General features: G+C 35.3%; 2 protein-coding genes across 2 annotated transcripts; both read left to right on the top strand.

Moving 5' to 3' along the window:
- Positions 1-2,718: 2,718 nt before the first annotated feature.
- On the top strand, positions 2,719-5,219 carry LOC117403594 (C-X-C motif chemokine 11-1-like). The gene is made up of 4 exons (XM_034925179.2): positions 2,719-2,865; positions 3,411-3,534; positions 4,077-4,166; positions 4,903-5,219. Exons 1-4 carry the CDS (start codon positions 2,805-2,807, stop codon positions 4,919-4,921), a joined length of 294 nt encoding a protein of 97 aa, XP_034781070.2. The 5' UTR covers positions 2,719-2,804; the 3' UTR covers positions 4,922-5,219.
- A 3,711-nt stretch (positions 5,220-8,930) lies between these two features.
- LOC131702573 (C-X-C motif chemokine 11-1-like) lies at positions 8,931-11,695 on the top strand. The gene is made up of 4 exons (XM_059004483.1): positions 8,931-9,056; positions 9,401-9,530; positions 10,058-10,144; positions 10,523-11,695. Exons 1-4 carry the CDS (start codon positions 8,996-8,998, stop codon positions 10,530-10,532), a joined length of 288 nt encoding a protein of 95 aa, XP_058860466.1. The 5' UTR covers positions 8,931-8,995; the 3' UTR covers positions 10,533-11,695.
- The last annotated feature ends 695 nt before the right edge of the window (positions 11,696-12,390 follow it).

Raw genomic sequence — 12,390 nt, 5'->3', positions numbered from 1 at the left:
TCTTATTACTGCCATGCAAGTGTGTGTAATAAGACTGTGACGTCACTGCCATGGCCTGCGATCGATTACAGTGACGTCACAGCGATCGATTACAGTGACGTCACAGCAATCGATTACAGTGACGTCACAGCGATTGATTACAGTGACGTCACAGCGATCGATTACAGTGATGTCACAGCGATCGATTACAGTGCCGTCATAGCGATCGATTACAGTGCCGTCACAGCGATCGATCACAGTGACGTCACAGCTATCGATTACAGTGACGTCACAGCGATCGATTACAGTGACGTCACAGCGATCGATTACAGTGACGTCACAGCGATCGATTACAGTGACGTCACAGCGATCGATTACAGTGACGTCACAGCGATCGATTACAGTTATTACAATAAATGTTTCATTTACCCAACAATAGATGGTGTAAAATAATAATTTGGCCCTCTGTGACAGATTTGAGATGGATTATATGTGATTTCAGATAAATAAAATGTTTGCAGGAACTCTTTCCCCTTGTGGTTAACTCTGGATATAAACAGTTCAGATAAGGAACACATCTTGGCTGTGATTCTGAAAGTGTCTGTAACATAAGTTCCCATTCCCCTTAACTCCACACATGCCAGTGTACTGACGGGTGGAAGTTGCTACAGTGCTATTTAACATTTGACAATGCTTATTTAACACAGTGCAGTAAACTTGTTATTTCTCAAAGTCTGTGGATGATGTCATTCTTGTCAGAATAGAATGTTATTCCAATAGATATGAGCTAAACCACAACTGATCAAGCTTCTCTCTAATTAGGTGTTAAATCTTACGGTGTACAAGCAGGTTGTTGTGCCAGTTTGAAATTATTTATTAACCAGTTTATTCACTATGAGGCTTCTCTGTGCTATTCAGATGAATTGTAGCATGACTGAAATCCAGCTTAAGGTGTGTAAGCAGGTTGTTGTACCAGTTTGAAGCACAGTCAGGTAGTTAATTCAGCTGGTTAGAAATGAAAAATAAATTGAAAGTTATCATATTAAAGTAAATGCAACCAATAAAATGCTACACTGACTGGCCAAAAAGATAAGTAAATAAAGAGAGTGACTGCAAGAAAGACATTGTATAAATGTATGTGGTCATGTGGAGCTGTTGAGAGTTGTGTGCAATTATTCAGAAACAATCATGAGAAATAAGGATCTCAATGACTTCACAAGCAGCATGATAGTGGTTGTCTGTGTAATTGTCTCATCCCCCAATACAGTTAATAAATGTGAGTAAACAGCAACTTCAAATAAAGAAACTAGGTAATGATGTTATTGATGCCAGGCCCTTGCTGTATAGGAGTCTTTACCTTCAGTATGTAATAAAGGAGGGCTGCTCTAAACAGGTGTTTTCCATCTTGAAATCCCATTACTCATTACATGTATAAAAAGTCAGCATTATGAAGATGCAATTTAAGAAGTATATTTTCACACATGCAGTTGCACCATGGAAGTGAAATTTGTTTACAGAACTACTTCCTTCAAATGCTGAAGCAACACTTCACATTTATAAAAAATCACAGGCATCGTTCAAGTAGATTACACAGCAGTGCAGAGGAAACTCTTTTCAGCTTTTCAGTTCCCTAAATGAACAGCATAGAGATGACCGGGATTGAACCAGCAAACCTTTACTCAGACTGCCAACAGTATTTATTATTCACCCTAATTCAAGCAGGCAGGGATCCCAGCAACACACAGAGATGCACGCTTATTTCTCTTTTCCAAAAATAAGCTACCTTTGAAAATATACATGTAGGCTTATTTAATTACAGTGAAATTACAGAAAGTGTTATTATGGCATCATTTTTTGATCTTGCTGAATTAAATAAGTTATGCCTTCTTATTACCACACAGTGGAAAATAGGTCCCAAGGTTAATACATTTTCAAAGCTATACCAAAGAGTATTAATTAGCATTGTGATACCATTTAAATACTGTCTGCCCAGAAGAAACGTTCTCATTAGTTCAGTCCTGCACGGGCAACACCAATGGCTCATACCATTGTAGCAGCCCTAATGTGTTACTATTGCCACCTATTAAATAAGTGTCCTTTTTGTGTTTAGTTTATAAAGTGAACAGTGGAAATGCTTCAAGTTACCTTACATCCCTGTTAGAGACTTGTAATTCTACCTATGCAAATCAAATGATGTGCCTACTTGTAAAATCCCTTTTTATATCACGGATCTCATCTTTGGAACTCATTGCCTTCGAACATAAAACAAACAGCCTCTTCACAATACCTTTTTAAATCAATCACACACACACACACACACACACATATATATATATATATATATATATATATATATATATATATATATATATATATATATATATATATATATATAAATCTGACCATGGTTGCAAATCCTGTAAATACTGACTATGACCATGACCAACTGTTTGTCTTGTTGAATGAGTTGTCTACTTTTGCCATTGATTTTATAATGTTCTAATACCTTCTCCTGCCAGGACCCCCGTGTAAATGAGATGTATATCTCAAGGGTTCTATCTTGGTTAAATAAATACATTTGAGATATTCCAGAACCACAACCTCCTGGACCTGAATCAACAAGGGGGAGTTTTTAGGTGGGGAATAACAACATGTTAATTTCAGGAGCAGGTGAATTCCAGGCTCATCAACAAGAAGTCAAAAGTGAAAGCTGTGGATGGTTATAAATAGCAGGTTCCCAGTCCATCTTTCTCATGAGTACATACACAACAGGAAGTGGTAACAACAACTAAACAAATCTGTGAAAACAAATCTAGAGAAAAAAAATGTATAGCACCAGTGGAGTTCTTTTTCTCACTCTGGTTCTGAGTGCAACGCTTGTCAACGGTACAGTACACGTTTCTATTGTTCTATTTTATCAGCTGTCTCAAACGGACTCTGCAGTGGTGGGACGTACAGTTTAGTTTGCGATTTTCTTCATTGGAATGTTGTACATGTACAATCATTTAAAACTGCAGAAAATGTGTTCAATGTATGATTTAAAATGAAATAATTTTATTAAATGAAATGTCAAGGCATGCATCTAAGATGTAGTATGTTTGGCAGCGGCCAACAATCAAACTGTACTGAAATGATCAGCCAGTACAAATCTCCGTCAGAATAAATAAATGAAGTTAATGGGTGGAATGGAAAGGGATAGGACTAGATTTGGTTATAGTGGTACAGAAATGTAATCATGACACAAAAATGTTACAAAATAATACACAGAATTCCTTGACAATAAACACAGCCCTTGGGTAACATACTGTACTCGACTTTTAAACCAATGATCAGATTACTATGAGATATGTTTAACTAGGACAGCTTTCTTTACCTTCTTTTCATTTGATACCTTCTTTTCATTTAATAGCAATACTTTTTTTTTTTTTAAGGCATGAAATTACCAAACACACGTTGCCTTTGCATTGGTGCCAGAAAGGATTCCATTCATCCCAATCGAATTGAGAAATTGGAGGTGTTTCCTATGAGTCCGAAGTGTGATCATCTTGAAATAGTGTGAGTAAATAACCTTGAGCATCATATCTACAGAGCAGTACATTCGCTAGACCTAACAGCAAATAGAGCAAGTTTGTTTGGACTGTTATGAGTGAATGACATTCCAAATGAACTGTACTGGAATCTGTTTCTAAAAAAAAAAAGAAAAAAAAATACCTCTTTACAATTTATGACATTCCAAATAAACCCTAATGGAATCTGTTTATATAAAAAAAGATCTCTTAAAAGCAATATACAACTTATGAAATATCTTGCTGGCACTGTGTTGTATCTGTTTAAATGTCATAGTAAGTTAACCTAATAAAACTATTAGATGAGTTATATTAGACTTCTCTTCCTGTTGCGGTATGGTAAACCACATTTACAAGCGCTAAATATAATACTATTTTGTGAAATAATTTTCAGAATTATAATACATTTCGATATTCACTGTTTTGGGGGAAAAAATGCATGTACCCTTATATTTATTATGTTTTTTTTTCATTATATTTATAATTATTGTTATTATTACTATAATTGTATATTTTTGTATCTTCTGTCAGTGTTACATTGAAAGAAACAAATGAGAAGCTGTGTTTAAATCCAGATTCAAAGCAAGTGAAGAGAATTCTGGGCAGAATGATCCAGAAAGGGTACAGTAACTTCAGTTTTTATTTATAATGACACTTTGAACACCTTAAAAGACATTTAGGGTCAGTCACACATAATCCAATGTACAATCTGTGCCACCTTTTTTTGAAAGGGCAATACAGCTTTAGATGCTACAAAAAATATATTTTAGTGTAAGTGAGATTTTCCCTTAAAAAAAGATGCAAACTGCACTTTGGAGTCGATAAATCTGGCCTATAATTGGTTACCATTTATTTAATGACTATGCCAATATATTCAAGAGGAAACATAAAAAATCAGTTCACATTACAGTTCACACAATTATCTGCAGTACTCTCTTTTACCAACAGAGGGCATACAATTTCATAGCATAAACTGTTTTTCTATTTTGTCTGAGGTAGATCTGCTTCTGGGGCAGTTTTCATTAAAGCACAGACAGAATATACCTCATGGTAATTTACTCCAACTGCTTTATAAACCCATAGTTCAGTTTGACGTTAAATTAACATACTGTAAGAAAAAAAAAGTCCTTTCAATATACAGTAGTATATTCTAAAGGCAAAAGTTGTCAGCTCTGCCTCAATTTGCTTTTAAAAATTGATACCCTGGTACTCTTTATATACACTATACTTTTTACACATATTCAACTCACCCCCAGCAACCATGCTGCTACTATTATTATTATTATTATTATTATTATTATTATTATTATTATTATTATTATTATTATTATTAAATAAATGATGCACTTTTTTATAGGTCATCTACAAAGAAATGAAGGCTTCTTGTGTGCCAGTGATTTCAGCACCCCCTGATTTCCCGCAGCTACCGTGCTACAATATACATTTTTGCAAGATTAAATAAATGATGTTCTTTTTTCTCTGCAATGACATGAAGGCTTCTTGGAGTGCAGTGGTGTACCTGTTATCTTTATTTTCTTTAAGTTTCTGTGTAATAAGAAAAAAATTGTGAACTGTCTTTAATTCTGGAAATATTCCACATAAATATATATATGGAATACATAAACTTGTACATCTAATAAATACTGGCAATAAACTTTTCATTGATCATTTTAATGGGTTGTAAACTGTTGTACTCTGCTCTACATACAAAATACTGTATACATTTCTAAATATTTATTAGTACAGTATTACTCTTAAGTTTAATTAAGCTTAACAATAGATTGACTGGTTGACACACAATGAAACGTGTACTAATATCTATTTTCAGGGGCATTGCTCAATTTCCTCTTTCCAGTAAAACACTAGAAGCAGAAAAATTGTTAACTTTTCCCTCTACAGCTATGACCAAAAGAATTGTATCACCCCATAGAATGAAATAATTTTGCTTTATATAAAACCTGAATGAAACCTGCTGACATACTGACATATTGAATTACATACCGCTTTGTAGTTTTCCATATACTTTACGAAAAACTGACAAAAATAGAAAAATGTGACATTTTGAAATCTAACGTGAGATACTGTACTGCTATTATAGCTTCCGGTAGACTTTTGCAAAATAATTTTGTAGTTTCTTTGATAACATGATGTTAAATCAAATATCTAAAATTATGTTCATATTGTAGTTTTTTTAAATGTTTTTTTTTTAATTTAAACAGCAGTGGTTTTGATCAACCCCCATTTAGATCAATTGAAAGGACCCCTTTATGTTTAGAAATAAACCAACTGACAGTAAGAAGGACAGAGGGATATTGGCTCTGTATAGTGGCTGAAATATCCTTTAAAATCTTCATTTCTATGAGGACAGAGCCTCATGCAGATTTTGGAAGTAAAGGAAACCAACAAAACTCTTTTTTCGTTGATCATGCAAGTTAATAGTTCTGCTTTTGTTACATATTATTATTATTATTATTATTATTATTTATTTCTTAGCAGACGCCCTTATCCAGGGCGACTTACAATTGTTACAAGATATCACATTATACATTATTTCACATTATACAGATATCACATTATTTTACATACAATTACCCATTTATACAGTTGGGTGTTTACTGTAGCAATCTAGGTAAAGTACCTTGCTCAAGGGTACAACAGCAGTGTCCCCCACTGGGGATTGAACCCACAACCCTCCGGTCAAGAGTCCAGAGCTCTAACCACTACTCCACACTGGAAAGAAAAAAAAAATCAGAATATTAATACATTGTGGTATATTCTTTTGAACAAAATGTACAATAAATAAATAAAAAAAATGACAGACAGCAATTCTGACCCATAACATGAGTTGTGCAGTTTTTCCCAGTGAGTGTATTTTAATATGACATAAAACTGCATGTTAACATGACATACATGCCTGTATTAAATTATTTCACGTAAAATTTACTCTGGTAGACACTGGAGTAAGTTCAGCAAGTGATGTAAAGTATAGTGAAAGCAATGAAAAGCTCAGGCAAGCATAACAAGACAAGGAATTGCATGGTTTAGCATTGTTATAAAAAATACATGGTTAACCTTGGACACAGCACAATAAAGACATGGCTAATGCATTTATATTCTGTTGTAAAATCCTGCTCCCTTTGTGAGAGAAGTGAAGAGGCTGGGCATTCTTTTGGCACTGCAGCACCCGTGAAATTTCCCGTGAGATCTGTGCACCAATCGTTTCATTTGCCCATTAATTAAAGCCAGCAAAGTGATATTGCTTGATCTCAAGGGAGGCTTAAATATTTGACATGTTAGAAGTACATTTACATATCTTCAGTTTGGGGCTCAATGTCCAATGCTTCAGACATTAAGTGGTGACATGTTTGTTATTTTTATTGCCCCTTTTTTGCCCTTGCTCCTCTCTATTACCATGACACCTGTTGCTGTAGTCAATCACAAAAATGAGCAGATGAGTCTATTTGCTAATATTACTGACAACTAATTGGGGTGGGTGTAAAATGAGCAAGCTATAAAACAAGAGTTTTTAAATGGAAATCACTTTGGACTGTCCATCATGGGCTTCTATTCCATTGACAACTCACAAACTCATGTGTATAATGAGTGGGGAGTAATGAGTGTACAGACAATTCCATTGGTTGCAATTTACTTACTACCCATTACGCCTCTGGTGTTTAGGACAGCGACGAAGCTCCTCCACTCCTGTCTGTTTCTGGCAAGTCTTTCAATGGTTCCCCAGCTGTGCCCCAGGTTTTTCAGCTCAGCTTCCACAGCTCTTCGCTATGTTGTTTTCGGGCGACCTCGTTTTCCCTTGCCTTCAGGTGTCCATCTTACTGCTATTCTGATGATGGAATCAGTTTCCATCTGAAGCACATGACCAATCCATCTCCATTTTCAATCCGATTTGCTGGCTGAATGTGTTGAGACCGGTTGTTTTTTTTTGTATGTGGTGTTGGGTATGTGATAGTAGAGCGAGATCATCTGCGAAGTGAAGGTCTTCAAGGGATGTGAAGGCTGTTCATCTGATGCCTCTTGGCATATCTGCTGTTGTACACCGCATGACCCAGTCGATGGCAATGTTGAAGAGTATTGCAGACATGACACACCCCTGAAGCACTCCTGTTTTGACATCAAAACTGAGCTTGCTGTGATCAACACTGTATGTAAAGTTGGAGTAGAAGCTTTTGATGATGTTAATTATAGTGAGAGGGATTCCATGTACCAGCAGAATGCACCATAGGCTGGTCCCGTGAATGCTGTCAAAAGTCTTCTCAAAGTCTGTAAAGTTTATGTAGAGCTGCCGTTGACATTCTGAGCTTTGTTCTATTATATTACATAGAGTGAAGATCTGGTCTATGCATCCACGCCCTTTCCCAAAACCGGCTTGCTCTTTTCTGAGAACAAATCATTGGTTGCAATGAGGTTAAATAAAATCCTGTAAGCTGACAGGATTGATCTTGCTCATGTGTGCTGCAATGAGGGCACTAATCATTGCTATCATTGGTTTACAGGGCTAATTTTTGCTACCCTCAGGCGGTCACAAATATATACACCTTCTTGTAACTTCAAGTGCTTGCAGGTTCAAAAGTCCATGAATCTTACACTGCACTATTTAAAGAAAGTTTTCAGCCTCCATGTCACTCTAAGGAAGTCTGTTATTGTTTCACTTCCTAAGTCATTTCTCATCAGCAGTGTCTTCTGCGTGCAACTTGTTCCTGGCTGACATCATGTCAATAATAGAGGACATAAATAGTAAAACAAATTCAACTACTGGTTATTTTACCAAATTATTCCAATATCACTTAAGACTGAACTAATGTTCATAAATAATGGATACACTGTATTATTATTATTTATTTCTTAGCGGACACCCTTATCCAGGGCGACTTACAATTGTTACAAGATATCATATTATTTGTATATACAATTACATTATTTTTTCACATACAATTACCCATTTATACAGTTGGGTTTTTACTGGAGTAATCTAGGTAAAGTACCTTGCTCAAGGGTACAGCAGCAGTCCCCCACCGGGGATTGAACCCACAACCCTCCGGTCAAGAGTCCAGAGCCCTAACCACTACTCCTATGGACAATATTTTTAGGGGGATACTATAGAAACACTGAAACAGAGGTCAACACATACTGTAGTAGGTCAAGTTAAACCATGTAACAAACCATGTGAACATACTCCACTGGTCATTTTCAAATACAGGTGAAGTACTTTTTTTACTGCATGACTGTGGTTCAGAAATGGACACCAAATAATCAAATGCGGTAATACTGAAAGTTAAATGCAAGGAAAGCCCCTTATATATTTGCATGTCTGCCAATTCCTTGATATTTCTTAGCAGACAATGGCATATAAATAGGCAGGGAAGGAGACTGGGAGCACAAAGATACACTTGTACTGATTCGGAGCACTGTAGATCTTCCAGAAAACAGACACAATGAACAGTACAGCACTTACCCTGATTCTTGTACTGCTGATGTCTTCAACCCTACTTCAAGGTACCGTAAAGACAAGTTTGTAATTGTTGGATTTACATGCATACACACCTCACTGTAATCTAACACTCTTTATACTGTAGGTAACTTACAGTTTCAGTTAACGTGTAGACTTATTACAAAAACAAAATATAGTTTACATAGTATGAGAGGACTCAAAGCACTGTATATGACAGCTGAAACTAATACTGTCAAATATAACACAAACTAAAAGAAACGCTCTGAACAGTAAACTTACAAACACTGAAGGTAAAAGCAAGGCTAATAGACAATTCTTTATTTTCGTGTGTAATATTCGGATGGATGAAAATGCCTATTAATGTATTAAATTATTGTTCTTTTATAAGGAATTTCAATTGTGGGGCACAGTGAGAAATGTCTTTGTAGTGGAACTGGTATTTCTCACTTCCAATTAAGCCGCATTAAGAAGCTGGATGTATTCCCCGAAACTCCCAGATGTGCCAAGGTGGAGCTTCTGTAAGTATTATATTTAACCTAGTCAATTAACATAGTTCTTCTAATCATTTTGAATGACATTTTGAGGGTAAACCATCTCTCTCTCTCTCTCTCTCTCTCTCTCTCTCTCTCTCTCTCTCTCTCTCTCTCTCTCTCTCAGTAAGTGTGTCTTTTACACATTTTGTTTGTATCAACACTCTTGATCGTTCAGCACATTGAATAGAATTAACAAGGGCCACTACCTACCTCCTGAACCTACTGGCAGGTTATTATCAACTATTCAAATGGTCTGATTACAACCTCAGCATTTGAATGACTAGTTTCACAGACCCTGATTAACACTAGTTTTGGACTACCTTACAAAAGATAACATTGGGAAGTTCAAGACTAGTCCGAAATGGGGTCTATGAAACCAGTCAAAAAAGGTATTTTGTAATACTAAGTTGGAAGATAATCTATGACAATGAGATCAACTGAGAAAACAAAGTACATCGAGACAGCCCTGAAATCGCCTTCTACTGTGTTTCTTCTCTTTTGTTTATTTGCAGTGCTACATTTATGAATGGGATCCGCACATGTTTAAATCTCAAATCACCGTGGGTCAAGAGATTAATGGGAAATCTACTGAAAAAAAGGTAGCGTTTAAAATATTTATTTTTTAGTTTTAATGGAATATTGTTTGTCAGAGAATATAACAGTGGACAATTATAATTTGCCAATATAATTTAAAATGTTTTTGTTTTTTTAAAACTCAGTTTGAAAGATTGCCCTATTTCCTATTATGCTGTCTGAACGTTTAATTCAAATGTTGGAACTTAGTAACGGTTACCCTGGAAACACATTTGATTTTTTCCCAGCTATGTAGTAAAAAATAAAACATTTTGTTGGTTACAAAGTTTAACTTCAAATATAATACTTAATGCTGTTAAGCATGGTGCAATAAGGTGCTCTATACTGGATTGAGCTTTGAGGTTTTAAAACTTTTGAACTAATTACATTTTTGTTGTTTTTAGGTTTGGATAAAAGAAAGGGGCTACCCTACAACGCACACACCTTTTCATCTTCACATCCGCTTTACTTTCCAATCATATTAAAAAGACTGTTTCTTTTTTTTATTCAGATTGTAAAAAATTATTTCAATAATAAAAAAACCCTTTATTAAAGAAATCAATGTGGATGTATTGTATGGGGACTACTTTATGAGGCGAACGTTGTACCATCTGTAACGTGCACAATGTATCTGTTTATTATGGTTTGTGTTCTTAATCTTCATTTATTTATTAGAAATGTTTAATGACAGCAACATCATTTTTTACCTTTGGGATTGTCTCATGAAACAAATATATTGCGAGTGATTGATCAGCATTGAAAATGTTTACATAAGTACTGTAGGTAGGTATTTTACAAAATAATTAAACAAGAGTTTTAATGGTTAGAGTCTATACTAAATAGCTAAAGAGGTATTCATTACATTGATCTTTTCTGAGAGTGCAAATGCCAGATCACCTCTATTGATCTTTAGTTCTGTGATAGCACACACAGGAGCATGAGGAGCAGCAAGTCTGTCTTCTTGCTGCTGCCAAAGGCCAGCCCAGCTATCTGGTGGAACTAGTGTGCCATCAGTGAGTTTTTCATGATTTGCAGTCTCCAGGCACATTGCAGAAATTATACTTGCTCAAGCTTACTCAGAGACTGCCCAAAGGGGAAAATAAGCTTATCAAACATGCCTAATACAATGTTGAAACAGATAATAAACAGATCAAAAATAAATTTTTAAAAAATAAAAATTTAAATTAAGAATGTGTAAAGTATTCCTTTAATTAAAATTGTCTTAATGTAGCGATTAACTCCAAACTGAAAGTAGAGTTTATCACAGAAATGCTTTTGTTGTTGTTGTTGTTGTTTTAAACCAGTTATCTATTTTAATACCATGCACTACCAATGTATGTATTGCATTGGAATAGGACAGCAGTGTGGAGTAGTGGTTAGGGCTCTGGACTCTTGACCAGAGGGTCGTGGGTTCAAACCCCGGTCGGCGACCCTGCTGTTGTACCCTTGGGCAAGGTACTTTACCTAGATTGCTCCAGTAAAAACCCAACTGTATAAATGGGTAATTGTATGTAAAAAAAATAATGTGATAACTTGTAACAATTGTAAGTCGCCCTGGATAAGGGCGTCTGCTAATAAATAAATAATAATAATAATTGTTCTTCTGCTTTGGAAAGAATGATTTTTTGGGGGTTGGACTTACTATTTTTCAAATGAAGCTCAATAAATACTGCTTAAAATGTACTTTTTATATCTATTTATTTTCTAGTTTTCCTCTGGCTTTCTGTTTTTGTATCTAAACGAATGATAGGATTTGCAAAAGTAATTAGCATTTTCAAAACCAGCAGAGCTAAAATGATTTAACTTGACAAGCAATTCAAATGAGTTGGAAGATTGTTCTTTGTCTTGCAGTTGTAAAGCCCTTGCACTACACATTGCCTATAACACATTCGTAACAACATAAGCAATTACACAAGAACTACATTCAAAAGGTGCAATAAAACAAATACTGTAGTAGTAGGCCACACATTCAAAGATCGTGTGCCACTCTGCTTGCACTGTGATTATCTTACATACACTGGACTTCCATGGATTTCAAATAGGCTGGGGGGAATCACAATGCTGAGTACATGTAAATAAACATAAAAAGGGACATTTTTCCAATCAGACCACACATAACAGATTCAAAGTCATTGCTGTTTTTGCTTTCCCATGAGCCAGCATGTGGCTCATTTGATGCTTTAGAAAAAAATTCTGAAGCATTAAGATTGATAATAATATCACTTATGAAAAAAAAGCTAGGATATTTGTTATGGTCTATATGCTTATATTT

Source organism: Acipenser ruthenus, chromosome 1 (assembly GCF_902713425.1).
Source record: "Acipenser ruthenus chromosome 1, fAciRut3.2 maternal haplotype, whole genome shotgun sequence".
Taxonomy (NCBI): Eukaryota; Metazoa; Chordata; class Actinopteri; order Acipenseriformes; family Acipenseridae; genus Acipenser; species Acipenser ruthenus.
This window is presented reverse-complemented; position numbering and strand designations above follow the sequence as displayed.